This window comes from Brassica napus, chromosome C9, assembly GCF_020379485.1.
Source record: "Brassica napus cultivar Da-Ae chromosome C9, Da-Ae, whole genome shotgun sequence".
In the NCBI taxonomy this organism is placed as follows: domain Eukaryota; kingdom Viridiplantae; phylum Streptophyta; class Magnoliopsida; order Brassicales; family Brassicaceae; genus Brassica; species Brassica napus.
Window position 1 is genome coordinate 40294135 of NC_063452.1, and position 15032 is coordinate 40309166.

At 35.8% G+C, this 15032-nt stretch overlaps 1 protein-coding gene and 1 long non-coding RNA gene across 18 annotated transcripts; both read right to left on the reverse strand.

Annotated features, from left to right (window-relative positions):
* Nucleotides 1-1935: 1935 nt before the first annotated feature.
* Nucleotides 1936-3534, reverse strand: LOC125593017 (secreted RxLR effector protein 161-like). Its single transcript, XM_048768912.1, has one exon. The coding sequence runs from the start codon at nucleotides 3347-3349 to the stop codon at nucleotides 2870-2872; it is 480 nt and encodes a 159-aa protein (XP_048624869.1). The 5' UTR covers nucleotides 3350-3534; the 3' UTR covers nucleotides 1936-2869.
* A 3472-nt stretch (nucleotides 3535-7006) lies between these two features.
* LOC106395766 lies at nucleotides 7007-13282 on the reverse strand. Of its 17 annotated transcripts, none has more exons than XR_007328906.1 (11): nucleotides 11708-13282; nucleotides 11507-11606; nucleotides 11389-11437; nucleotides 11134-11302; nucleotides 10839-10942; nucleotides 10650-10754; nucleotides 10482-10557; nucleotides 10239-10378; nucleotides 9977-10159; nucleotides 8131-8279; nucleotides 7488-8041 (listed from the first exon to the last, which is right to left on the reverse strand). It is a non-coding gene; the product is annotated as an uncharacterized LOC106395766 (long non-coding RNA). The 17 variants fall into 17 exon arrangements; XR_007328904.1 differs by having other exon boundaries at nucleotides 7488-8073; nucleotides 8146-8279; nucleotides 11708-13281; XR_007328905.1 differs by having other exon boundaries at nucleotides 7489-8073; nucleotides 8170-8279; nucleotides 11708-13281.
* Between the last annotated feature and the right edge of the window lie 1750 nt (nucleotides 13283-15032).

A 15032-nucleotide genomic window follows, 5' to 3' on the forward strand; every position in this document is an offset into this window, starting at 1 on the left:
GTGCTATTGGTCACCACTGCTAACACGAAACATCTAGGAGGTTACCATTTCTCTCTTTAGTATAACTTATTCATTGTTATATATCTTCACTTAGTGTTATTTTTAATGGGTTTTCCATAATACAACATGCACCCTAGCCCTCACCTCTATATCCTCCTCACGGGTTTTTATGGACTATGATATCCAACCTACCATAGATTACTTCTCCTGGTAAGTATTTATGTATTTAACATTTAAACTTTGACAATTTCAAGTGATATGTAACCCCATAGCAGTGACTGACTGAATTAATGGTTTATACTTTGTCTCAGGTTGGGCTCTAACCCAGAGATTGCTAAGCAGGTTAATGCAGAGGAGGTCATTAAATTAATGGTTTATACTTTGTCTCAGGTTGGGCTCTAACCCAGAGATTGCTAAGCAGGTTAATGCAGAGGTGGTCACTAAACCTGAGACACTGACTATAGGGAAATATTCTCCTACATCAAGCAGGAATCTGCAGAGGTACAACTAAAGCTATATGTTTCTTACTCATAATGAAAGGCATAGCTATTTAGATCACTTGCTTATACACAGTCGCATGATGCCTTTTTTAGTGCACGGTTACGATTAATGATGTTGTGCACAGCTCTGCTTGGTATTTTATTGCCTGCAGTGGGTGAAACACTAAGGCTACCAAAGGCCCTACTTCGCTGATGTGTACAAAATGAGGGAGGGTTAACATAGCTGGTGTTGCACAGTATGAACTCTCGCCTCAATATTTAGTTACGCTTTTCATGCTATTGGCTTCTCATTTTTTCATAACGGGTACCGTGCAAAGATCTCTGTTTATGACAATAGTGACCAGGCTGTTTTTGTCCTACTTGGTGATGCTGGTCGTGAGTTGAATGGAAAGTATAAATCAAAATTAGTTAGCAGCTACTTTCAAGTAACTTAGCATCAGGTTATACATCTACCTCAAATTATTTAATCTTACACTGTTGTACTTGAATGTTAGGCCAATCAAAACCAAGGAGTTAACCATGAGGTGCTTGTCCCGGCTGTTGGAATTCATACCGGTTTATAACGATTTATAAATCAACCTGTGAATTTAGTTTGCCTAGATCTCATGAAAATACTGAAATAAATCTAGATCTTAGGGTTTCAAATATACCTGGAAGTTTTGCAGTGGAATGATGAATAAACCAAATCGAGATTTCTAGCACTCCAAACGTCGTGCTTCTACAGGTATCCACACACACACAAACTGGATCGATACGGGATGCTAGTACCGTTGAGACTTCTATCAAGAACTCACGAGCACTTCGTCTATATAATTAAGTTGCGGCTGAGGGAAAACCCTGCACATATCATAATATGTGTTTGGTATATATACACGTAACCTAAATCAATTAGGTTTGCTTATGGGCTCAGCCCATACTTAACTTTAACTTTGCTCTTTTAATAATAATGACCATCATTATTATTTCAAAGTAACGTGACCCTCTTTTATACTCACATCACGTATGTGAATATATATACATATATTATATCATATATAATATTTAGTATGAACCTAATATATATTAATGATCCAGTTTGCTTAGGTGTGTGACCCTGTAGGATCATATAATATTAGTAATGAATTCTCAATTCATAGACTATAAGCAGTTTTTAGCAAAACATTATAATCACCTAATATTATATGACGGTCGAATCTCGACGTTACGACTTTAACTAGAGTAAGTACAACAGATTTCAGGACATTCCCAACAATCTCCCACTTGTACTGGAATCATCTATTCCCATAATCCATTTGTCTCTATATCTCGATCTTAGCATAAGGCAATAACTAGTGTCATCCTTATTAAGCTAAATCATTTTTATCAAACTCTGATTTATACAGATAAAACAAACGACTGGTATTCACCTCGTTTGAACACGGCCATGCATTTTTCAGTATCAAATCTTCGATAGGCCCAAAGATATTTATCTCCAGTTATATGGGAGGGACAAATCCCATCTTGTTCCATCCATGTTCCTTACAAACTTCATAGAACACCTAATCAATGCCTTTATAATCACCACGTTTGACAAGGTCAAAGTGAACTAATCCACGAGTAAAGAATCATGATGAACTCAGGTTTAAGGACTATACTCTATAGTCATAATGAGAAACTCTTATGACACTCATGTAACAATCTTGTAGAGTTCTCACAGCGGGCCAGTCCGATCATGTGTTCTCTAACACATATCCATGTGATTGACTTCAATACCACATATTGAATGACTCCATGAAACTTAGTCATCAATCACCTCACATACTAATCATACTCGGTTGTTAATGTCCCAAGTTAACAACCTTGACTAGAGACCTCAATAATTTATAACATCTCTCACATATAGGGTTTCATGATCAAGTCACGTACTTGATGGCCTATAAGAATGATATAAATCATTTTGAGACTTTTATTTAATTATCCAATAATAAAATAAATCTGAAACAATTTCTTTAATTTTAAAACATAACCAAATGTATGTAAACCTGAACATCATATCATAAAAGAAAAATCTCCCACTAGAATCAAGATCACATCTTAAGAAACTTTATGCCTATAGCAGTAGTATGACTCTCATGCTTAGGTCGTCGAAGAGGTTTAGTCAATGGATCAGCAACATTTGCATCCGTTGAGACTCTGCTAATCTTCACATCTCCTCTATCGACGATATCACGAATGAGATGATATCTCCTTTGAATGTGTTTGGATTTTTGGTGGGATCTAGGTTCCTTCGCTTGTGTGATGGCTCCAATGTTGTCACAATAGAGATCCACTGGGTTAGAAATACTCGGAACCACACCCAGTTCAGCAATGAACTTCCGAATCCAAACAGCTTACATTGTTGCTTCAGAAGCAGCGATGTATCCAGCTTCAGTTGTTGAGTCTGCTACGGTGCTTTGGTTGGAACTCTTCCAACTCACTGCTCCTCCATTAAGACAAAAGATGAAACCAGATTGTGATCGGAAATCATCTTTGTCCGTCTGAAAGCTGGCATCAGTGTAACCACTCACAACAAGTTCATCACTTCCTCCATATACCAAGAACTTATCCTTAGTATTTCTCAAACACTTGAGGATAGTCTTGACTGCTGTCCATTGACTTTCACCTGGATCAGATTGGTATCGACTCGTCATGCTCAAAGCACATGCAACATCTGGACAAGTACAAAGCATGGCATACATGATAGATCCTAGAGCAGAAGCATATGGGATTCTACTCATGCGCTCTCGCTCATCATGTGTCGACGGACAATGAGTCTTACTGAAAGTTATGCCATGGGACATCGGCAAGATGCCTTTCTTGGAATCATGCATCTTGAATCTATGCAAAACCTTATCGATATAAGTATCTTAACATAATCCAATAGTCTTATTTAATCTATCTCTATAGATTCTTATTCCAAGAATATATGCAGCTTCTCCCATGTCTTTCATTGAGAAACAACCTCCAAGCCAAGTCTTTACAGAATTAAGCATAGAAACGTCATTTCCAATGAGAAGTATGTCATCTACATACAACACTAAGAAAACAACTGCGCTCCCACTAGTCTTCTTGGAAACGCAACGTTCTTCTTCATTTCTAATGAAATCAAACTCTTTGATAACCTCATTAAAATGAAGATTCCAGCTCCGAGATGCTTGCTTCAAACCATAAATGGAACGTTGAAGCTTGCATACTTTCCCAGCACTTCCAGGGACTGTGAAACCTTCAGGTTGTGTCATGTACACATCCTCTTCGAGATTTCCATTAAGGAAAGCTGTTTTCACATCCATTTGTCAAATCTCATAGTCATAATAAGCGGCAATTGCTAGGAGAATCCGAATGGACTTAAGCATTGCAACTGGTGAATAGGTTTCATTATAGTCAATACCATGAATTTTTTTGTAACCTTTAGCCACCAATCTAGCTTTGTATATCCGTATATTACCATCCAAGTCAGTTTTCTTCTTGAAAATCCATTTACACTCAATGGTTTTAACACCATCAGTTAAATCAACCAAAGTCCACACTTTGTTTACTGACATGGAGTCCATTTCGGATTCTGTGGCTTCTCGCCATTTATCGGAGTCTGGACCCATCATAGCTTCCTCAAAGGACATAGGTTTATCGCTCTCTATTATCAATAGATCATGATGATCTGTCACCCAAACCCCATATCTAACAGGTTCGTGACGTGTTCTCTCGGACCTATGTACCTCAGGTTCCACAGGTGTAGATTCTACGACTCTTTGTAAATCTAATTGATCATCTTACTGAGAGGATGAAACATTTTCCTGTGTGTCTCGAACTTCTTCGAGTTGTACTTTACTCTCATTGTTCTTCTTAGAAAGAAACTCTCTCTCAAGAAAAACGCCACTACGAGCAACAAACACTTTGTTCTCAGTGGAGCTGTAAAAGTAATAACCTTTGGTTTCTTTGGGATAACCAACGAAGAAGCATTTATCAGATTTTGGTCTAAGCTTATCTGTAAACATACGTTTGACATAAGCATCAGAACCCCAAATTTTCAGAAAAGACAAATTTAGAACTTTTCCAGTCCACATCTCATATGGAGTCCTTTCAACTGATTTTGATGGACATCTACTCAGTGTAAACGCAGATGTTTCTAGAGCGTATCCCCAAAAAGATGGTGGAAGATCTGCATGACTCATCATAGATCAAACCATATCTAATAAACTTTGATTTCTCCTTTCGGACACACCATTTCAATGTGGTGTTCCTGGAAGAGTGAGTTGTGAAACAATTCCACATTCTCTCAGATGATCATTAAACGCTTGACTCAAATATTCTCCACCTCAATCAGATCGAAGAGCTTTTATTTTCTTGTCAAGCTGATTTGTACTTCATTCTGAAATTCTTTGAACTTTTCAAAAGATTCAGACTTATGTTTCATTAGATAAACATAACCATATCTACTGAAGTCGTTAGTAAATGTAATGAAGTACTGATAGTTTCCTCTACCATGTATACTCATTGGTCCACATACATCAGTATGCAAAAGTTCCAACAAGTTTTTGGCTCTTTCACCGTGTCCAGTCAAAGGAGCCTTAGCCATTTTACCCAATAAACAAGGTTCACATTTTTCATATGATTCATAATCAAATGAGCTCAAAAGTCCATCACTATGAAGCTTTTGAATGCGTTTCTCATTTATGTGGCCCAAACGTCAATGCCAAAGAAAATTCTGATTCGTGTCTTTAGACTTGAATCTTTTAGTACTGATATTATAGATAGGCACGCTCTGGTCTAGAATAAAAAGTCCATTTTCTAATGGACCGCTACCATAAAAGATATCATTACGATCAAAGGAACAACACTTTTTTTGATCTAAAACTGAAATCCTTCCAGATCCAAATAAGGAATGGAAATAATATTCCTACTTATAGCAGGTACATAGTAGCAATTCTTAAGTTCTAAAACCAAGCCTGAAGGTAAAGGAAAGTGAAATGTTCCCACGGCTAATGCAGCAACTCTTGCTCCATTTCCCACTCGTAGGTCCACTTGACCTTTCTCCAAAATTCTACTATTGCTTAGGCCATTTATATTCGTACAAATATGAGCACCACAGCCGGTATCCAATACCCATGAAGTAGAACTAGAAGTAGTAACATTTACTTCTATAACAAAAATACCTCTAGACGATGTTTCAAAAGTCTTTTTCTTTTTCAGATCTTCCAAGTAGGGTTTAAACTCTTGTTTCAGAACAATTCTCGGGTTTCGATACCATTGGAGGAAATTTGATCCATTCAATTTGTCCTTCTCAAGGGCATATTGGAATGAAAATGGGTTGTAAGGAGTTAACATTGCTAGAATAGAATAATAGCGAATATTAATATGATGTTCGGGAATTAGAAAAATCTCAACGATTAAGAAAACTCATATTATATTCAAACAATTTCCTCAAACGAATATAATAATCCAAGATCCATATTTCACTAAAATTCGAGTGAGCTTTTGCTCATCGCCCGAATGTTTAGCTATTTAGGTAAGCAACACTTTGCTAATTATATCAAATATAATTCTTGGTTGTCAGACGACATCTTATGCCTTATCCAACCTATGTCTCTAAGCCCAAAACTGTTTTGATAGCCTAGTCATGTAAACCAATCTTATATTCATATGGTAACCGTTATCATCTACCTCACTTATGTAATTGCAGACACCTTGCTTTGGCAAGCCCATCTTACAACGAAACAAGCCTTGATAGTTGATAAGATTGGGTAGACATCAAAAGTACTTGAAATTAATTGAGGAACAAATTTTAATTCAATTTTAACTTATATTTAAAATTTATATCTAATATAAATATAAATATAACTAATACATATCTTATATGTATTTTAATTGAATTAAATAATTAAATTAATTTAATCTAATTAAAATAATTAATTATTTATATATTTGATTTTAGAATTTAATCTAATTAAAATCTGATCAAACGACCAACCCAATTGGACCAAACCAATTGTATTAAACAACCTAAACCAATCATTGGTTCAATTGGTATATACACATCTCATATGTGTTTTAGGTTAATTTAGAAACACGCATTCAAGTATTACAGTAATACGATTGCCTCTTGAAATTATATGTATGCAACATGAACAAGATCATCACATGACAACGCGTATATCTAGATATTCTTAATCGGTTAATTATAATAGTTGGATTGATCGCATCAAACAAAACTATTATCAATTAACAAATAACCATGCATTTTTCAATAAAGAGAAGCACTAACGCTTAATGGTTATTTTAACAACATATTGTTCTTACGCACGAATCAGATTACGCTTCTGCGAAATTGATAACTACGCCAATTTAATTCTCGTTGAAACTATAAGATTATTTATCTATACCAAATTATAGACTAAATAAGATTTGATTTCAGTATTACGCAAGTAGGCTCTGATACCACTGCTGGAATTCATACCGGTTTATAACGATTTATAAATCAACCTATGAATTTAGTTTGCTTAGATTTCATGCAAATATTGAAATAAATCTAGATCTTAAGGTTTCAAATATACCTTGAAGTTTTACAACGGAAGGATGAATAAGCTAAATCGAGATTTCTAGCACTCCAAACGTCGTGCCTCTACTGGTATCCACACGCACACAAACTGGATAGATACGGGATGCTAGTACCGTTGAGACTTCTCTCGAGAACTCACGAACATTTCGTCTATATAATTAAGTTGCGGCCGTGGGAAAAACCTGCACATATCATAATATGTGTTTGGTATATATACACGTAACCTAAATCAATTAGGTTTGCTTATGGGCTCAGCCCATACTTAACTTTGCTCTTTTAATAATAATGACCATCATTATTATTTTAAAGTAACGTGACCCTCTTTTATACTCACATCACGTATGTGAATATATATATACATATATTATATTATATATAATATTTAGTATGAACCTAATATATATTAATGATCCAATTTGCTTAGGTGTGTGACCTGTAGGATCATATAATATTAGTAATGAATTTTCAATTCATAGACTATAAGCAGTTTTTAGCAAAACATTATAATCACCTAATATTATATGACGGTCGTTTCGACTTTAACCAGAGCAAGTACAACAGATTTCAGGACATTCCCAACACCCGGAAGCTCTATTTAGCACCATTGGACAAACACATAAGTTTTGTGTGAATGTTTCAGAGCGCAACTTCACTGGCAAGACCCGAGCTATAACTGTCACCAATATCCTCTCCCTGGAAACTCCACCACCTATAGAAGCCTCTGTTGGAAACCGCTTTGCTGCAATGTTTGAGGAAACCTTGCAGGTTGGATATGATGTGTGTGAACCTTCCAAAAGCTGTGGAGATTTTGTAGATGAGGGAACTAAGAGGACGTGTGGCAGTGATAAGCCAGAGACAGCTAAACGCCCAAAGTGTGGGAATCAGAGCTTCCACTTATCTTCTCAGAAATTGCAAGGTTCATTGCTGTTTAAGTCTTTGTTTTGCAGTTTAATTGTTGACTTATGCTTTCCTTTCAGTTTGCACCTTTATGAGTTTTGTTTCCTTGCAAACAGTTTAACTACTTTAATTACACGTTTAAAAATGGTACGTAATGATTACCTTCTTCAGCATTACTCTGTTTTGTTTATAAAATAGTACTTCTGTTGTACTTCCGTTGTTAGCTTTGAACTGGAGTGAAAATGGTACTTATGTTGTTAGCTTTGAACCGGAGTGATTCCTTTTCTTAGATCTTCTTCAGCATTACTCATCTTTCAAAAAAAAATATATATAAACTGATATCACATTATCCTGTTTGCAATGATAAATTCTCAATTAGTATTCCTTTCTACGATGTAGTTATAGTTGCTAAGTTATGTACAAAATCACGTTACAATAATAGTCAGGTGACTGTATGCTAATCATGCATAACTCTTTCTCTCATCATTAATATTGATATCAGACAACTCTTCTAAGCTAAAAACGTCTACACTGCATGAAAGCAATGTTCAAAGTTCGAAATTTAGGCACAAAACCAAAACAAAACGGTCTTCGTTCATTGTCAATTATATGTGGCCTCTCATGGTAACTAGCAAAACTGGGTTGACAATCATAAAAGGAAAAGATTCACATCTACTAAAAGTGAAAAACATAGTCTATAAAGAAATCTTCGGCGATCTTCCACCGCACACGTAAGTAAAAAAATTAAAGTTTAGCGTTTCACTCCAACGGTTTCTCTCTCTTCTTATTATTAATTATTTCATTTAACAGATTGACGGTATTCTAGCTATCGACCGAAGGATAATATCACCGCTTAAGCTTGCCCCACCAAGAATTGCTACCTAACCACCGCCAAGTAGGTCTATCTATACTATAAATAATATGTCTCGATTTCTATTTAAATTCAAGTCAACTAATTGCTTCTTTAACTATTTCAGGTTCTCCTTTTCTTATGGTCGACAATACAGCTACCCGCCCTCTTTTAGAAATACTAGATTCTTTGTCCGCGCTACGCGCGAAAAATGGGATATATTAATTTCGTGGTTGATTTGACATATTTTATTACTATTAGTAATCTTTATATTAAGAAAAATTGGCTATTTCAATTTTGTGTTTGATTTAAAATGTTTTATTACTATTAGTAATTTTTATGAAATATTTGTAAAGTCAGAGCAAATTATTAAATTATTAGTTGCTCAATGAGGTATGTAACATGGTTAAGACAATACTTCACGACAATTGGCCTTGGTTTTAAATGTCGTGTGGCGAGGATTGGCGAAAGGAGGCTCGACACTCGCCACTCGCCATGGCGTTTCATGGCGATCGCATCGCGTATCAGCCGCTCAAAAGGTACCTTCTATTCCTAATACCATAAATTATATGAAACTTTGAAAAAAAACATAGTAAACATAATTTAAAAAGAATGTTAAGCTATGTATATAATACAAACTAGGTACATAAACGTATAAGGTTCTTAACACAAGCTAAGAAAATAACCTCTAACAAACAAAATGAATGATGCATGATATATAAGAGGTTTGCGTGAATAAAGAAGGTATGTGATAAAGAAGATATGACACTATGAGCCTTATATGTGATCAACATGATGTGGTAAACACTAAAACTTTAACTAACAAAACAAACCGATAAAGTAAAGAAGAGCTTATGCCGTCAGTAGCTTAGAGAAAGCAAGAGAACTTGTGAAAAAGTAAGGGGGACGTATTACTATTATATAGTACATTCACTTAGGGTTTTTATTTTTTAGATGGATTAGGGCATTCGGTTAGAGTATATTTAGCGTATATTTAGAGTATATTTAGAGGATATTTAGAGTATAATACACTTATATGCTATTTTACTTATTTTGAAACCAAAATTTTGTTAACGGTTTGATTATCAACAACGTAGCGACGCAATGATCGACTCAGTGTATACAGGTGTAGCGAGGAAAGACGGTCGACTCTCGTACCTCGCTTAGCATTGGGGTCCTGAGTCGTTTTGGAGGTCGCCTCAGGCCGCTACTCGCCATGGCGAGCGAAGCGGTCGCCTTTTAAAACCAAGCAATTGGCTTCTTTGATTTCAACAGGCTTTCCCTCGGCCTCAGACTGGAACCTTCTTGAGAAGTTGAGGAGAATCTTGCACAGAGAAGTTGCTACATTATACAAAGATTGTGTTAAAGGTTGCAAGAGGGTAATTAAAACAGAGCAAGAAAAGGGAAAGAGATGGAAGACCTAAGTTGTTGTCAAGGGTTTTAATGAACATGAGCTTTTGCCTGGCCCATTCTCTTTCAAGCTCACTCATCTGCTGCTTCAATCGCTCGTGTGAATCCTCTCTTTTTTACCATTTTTTTTTACTTCAATATGAATTAAGACTAGAATGAACACAGAATTCGGTTTATAAAAACACAGAGTCAGATGAAAATTCAGGACTCAGTGGTTAAGAGGTAAAAGAGTTGGAGATGTCTTCCATCACACCTTTTCCATCTTGAGCATCATAGTAGAAGAAGTTCTTTACCGGGTCTCCTTTCCCTGATACAGCTTTGATCACTTCCTGCAATACAATCAAACCTCTCGTGTCAGTCAAATCACAAGTTTCCAGTGCGAAGATATACAAATGACAAAAGAGAGTGAAGGAGAGAGAACCTGTGCTAATATTCCACCTACAATGGCACAAGCTGGTGGGAATTCGATAGTACCACTGATAAGTCTCTTCAAGAGACTATCTGGTATATGTCTCTCGCTCACAGACTGTCGCAGCAATATTCAGTTTCTCAGTGAGATTTGAGTAACATTTATAAAGAATTAAAAACATAAAACAAAAGAAACACTCACGTTAGCCTCACAGAGTTTCTTTTTGATTTCCAAGACTGTGGCAAGATCAAGCAGTGAACACTCTCCATGTTTACGCCCTTCACTCTCCTCAAACACTTCTATAACTGAAATAGTAACACCAAAGATTACTGTCTTTGAATGTATCTATCTCTTTTAAGATCCCAATTATAAATTGTGTGTAGATAGTAATAACTGTTACGGCTGTCTTTGAATGTATCTATCTCTTCTATTGAACCTATTCTCCACCATGAAGTCAGAAACGATAAGAAGGTTATATTTCATTTGATTTACGAACCTGAGATCAGATGTAAAGTTCAGCTTAACGTCTATTCTCTCTCTGTCACTCAATTGCAGGCAATGGTTGCCAAGAGAGAAGATGAAATCAGCAAGGCAATGAGACGTTGCTATGAAAAGCATGTCACAGATTCTGATGTTTCTATGTTTCTCTTCATCCTGCATAAACACTTAAAAACAATCCTTTTTAAATATAAAAAAACAAAGCCTGCTCTGAAGTCAATCATCATAAGTTATGGGAGTGATGTGTTGGCACCTGGCACCATACCGTCAATGTGATTTCCTTCTCCAGAAGGTATCTTTCACTGAAAACTAAAAACTTTAGAATATAAGAAAGAACATATCACCTATTGTGTAAGAGGATATCTAAGTACCATGATATTTGTATATGTGAAATTATTTCACTAACAGAAGTCGTCAGATCGATTTGGATCAAAATAAAGGTATCTTGGGGATCTGTAGCCTTGATTTCGTCTGATACCGAGACAAACAAACAAAGCATCTAGATTTAGACAACTCACAGATTCATGTTCAACGTTTCAAACTTCAGTAAAAGAACTATAGAATTTACTTACAGTAGATTCTGTTCCAAGGGATTCACAGCTTGTGACTTTCCGGTGGAGCTTTCCGTTGGATTCCATGGCCGTAGCTCTAATCCAAGAGAGGCTCCAGCTTTGGCTATGTTTTGTGTCTCCCAAAAGTTGATCGTCCTGGTGAGATGTCGTTGAAATACATGGTGACGAGAGATTTTCCGGTGGTTATCCGAGACTTCGTGGTGGATTTAATAGCCATTGATGTCGTTTCTGCCGAATAGTTTTTTTTTTATTTAGGATGGATTTAGGTTTAGAGATAGAACTTTATATAGGAGGATTATCAAGGAGAGGTAGAGAAATTTTTTTAAAAATCCCTTTAACATCGTCATTGATTGAGAAAGTAACGAGAAAAATAGAAGTTGGAGAAAATGATGAAGTGGAAAAGTCGGGAGAAAGTCGCGAAAATCATTTTAATAGATTCAATGCGAAAAGCCCATTTTTTCTCAACTGTACTTACGTGACCATATAATAATCTATGATTGGTTAATTTTTCATTCTGACGTGTACACCTTTAGAGGGCTTAGTATCCTCTTTTTAGTATAGTTTTGATTCTCTACCATTTTATCCAAGATTTCTGCTTTCTAACATGATATCAACTTTTAATGCTTTCATACATGATCTAATCATTATTTCAGCTACCCCACCTTTTTTAGAATATCCCTTGCGTACTCAGACACCATAATAACAGTTTGACACAGCCGACCAATCGTCTTATTTTCACCCACAAATATACATTAAAATTTCCAATCTTTGCTAATCCTATTAAAAACCTTAACAATATTTTAAAGAACACGCACCATAGCTTAAATATTACAATTCTAGTTAAATAACGCACCACAGATGAAAACCTACATATTTTCATAAAACTAAATATCCACATCACGCTCTTAACACTTAACAAACCTGGCCTGCTTAGGCTATGGCTAATTGTACATCTTTTTAACAACGGTCCAATCATACATATCTACAGAAAAAACAACCAAATAAACTAGCGTCTTCTCACTGGTAAAGCAACAACCCTTCAGACTTCTCACTTTCAAATACAACATCAAATCAAATAATTATTAAACTTATCATTTACATTTTTAACACTATTAACAAACCTGGCCTACTCAACTTATGGCCCAGTCGTACTTTATTTTAACAACGACCCAATTGTACATTTCTACAAAAAACCTAACGAACTACACACATTGCGCAAGCAACAATCCTTCAAACTCAACATTTTGAAATACAACATCAAATCAAATAATTATTAAACTTAGCAACTACATTTTCTATAGTTTTGGAGAGTTTTGACCCTGCGGTTAATATATTTATACGCATATTCTGTGCATAGCGTGGATATCGCCTCTAATTTAAATTATTAGTCTTTATTAGAAAAAATTAAAAGTGTTGTATAATAAAAGTGAGGTGGTGTTTATATTTATTATTGTATATATATTAATTAGTAGGTGTGTAAAAGTGACAAGACAAAAAAAAAGAGAGAGATGAGACAACGATGGAGAGAGAGATGTTGAAAGTGATTCAGATTCTTGATTAATTCATTTCTCTTTTACAACTCTATTTATAGAGAGAAAGAGTCGGTTTATTCACCGACTGATAAGAAAAGAACAAAAATATATATCTGACATCTGTACTGCTGATAATACAAAAACCTCTTGGAACATATGACATGTGGAAGTGATGAGGATGATATAAGACCGTAACAAGTGTCATTGGATAATTATTTATATTTTAACACTCCTCTTTGATTATCCAATCTTGTATTACGTAGTGCCTCGTTAAAACTCTGGTCATGGAAATATTAATTGGGACAAAAACCATGACAACGAAAAAAGAGTACACTGCTGTAATCTCTCCTGAGAATAGTAGACATAGTTTTCTCATTACAGGTCACGCAAATGCTGCATTCCAATACCGTAGACGTGTTTTCGGAATGTTGTACTTGGAAAAGCTTTTGTGAACAAGTCAACTGGATTGTCGCATGACCGTACATATTCAATGTCCACTTCTTGGTTATGTGCTTTGTTCTGTCGCTCTTGATATAGCCTTCTTTGAGTTGAGCAACACAAGCCAAATTGTTTTCAAATATTTTCGTCGGCTTTTTCTCGTTGACTATTCTGTTTGATTCTTGTATGTGGTGATTCATTGACCGAAGCCACACACATTCTCGACATGCATTGTGAAGCACAATAGTTTCTACGTGATTCGAAGATGTCGCAACTAGAGTTTGTTTCTGGGACCGCCAAGAGATCGCGGTTCCACCAATTGTAATACGGTTTGCGATCGAGCCTTATAAGGATCTAATAAGTATCCAGCATCTGCAAAACCAACCATACCAAACTCGGATTTTCTAAAATACATTAACCCAAAACCAACTGTACCTTGGAGAGAACGAATATGTTCTCGACGCCATTCTAATTTCCATGAATATGAAATGAGCATTGGAGTACTCAAAGGAGTTGCTTTGTCCATATAAAAGGGTTTCAATAACCTTTTCGTATAGTTTGATTGATGCACAAATATTCCTTCTCGGAGATGCTCAATCTGAAGCCCAAGACAAAACTTTGTCTTACCGAGATATTTCATTTCAAACTCCTCTTTCATATGAGTTCGAGCATCATCAACCTCCTTTTGAGTTCCAATTATGTTCAGGTCATCTACATATACAGCAATGATCACAAAGCCAGATGACGATTTCTTTATAAAAACGCATGGACATATCGCATTATTCACATATCCTTTACTCAAAAGATATTCACTTAAGCGATTGTACCACATGCGTCCGGATTGCTTTAATCCGTAAAGTGATCGCTGTAACTTGACCAAACAAATCTCCCTGGATTTTTCTTTCAATGCCCCTGGCATTTTCAATCCCTCAGGGAGTTTCATATATATATCGTTATCCAACGATCCATATAAATATGCAGTCACAATATCCATGAGATGCATTTCAAGATTTTTAGACGCCGTTAGGCTCATCAAAAATCTAAACGTAATTGCATCCATTTCCGGGGAATATGTTTCCTCAAAACCAATTCCCGGTCTCTGAGAAAAACCTTGGGCAATTAATCAGGCTTTATATCGTGTTACTTTTCTCACGACTACCCACTTATACCCAACAAGATTTATATTCTCAGGTGTTATGACTATAGGTCCAAAGACATTCCTTTTATTTAGGGAGGATAATTCAATTTGAATGGCCTTCTGCCACTTCTCCCAATCATGTCTTTTAACATTCCAAAATGGACCTTGGATCCGGATCATCATTTTCATGATCGATATCTTTGGACACAGAAAAGGA

Bases quoted from the DNA above. Each gene is read 5' to 3' on its own strand.
- LOC125593017 (XM_048768912.1), bottom strand. From the start codon at position 3,349: ATGCATGATTCCAAGAAAGGCATCTTGCCGATGTCCCATGGCATAACT.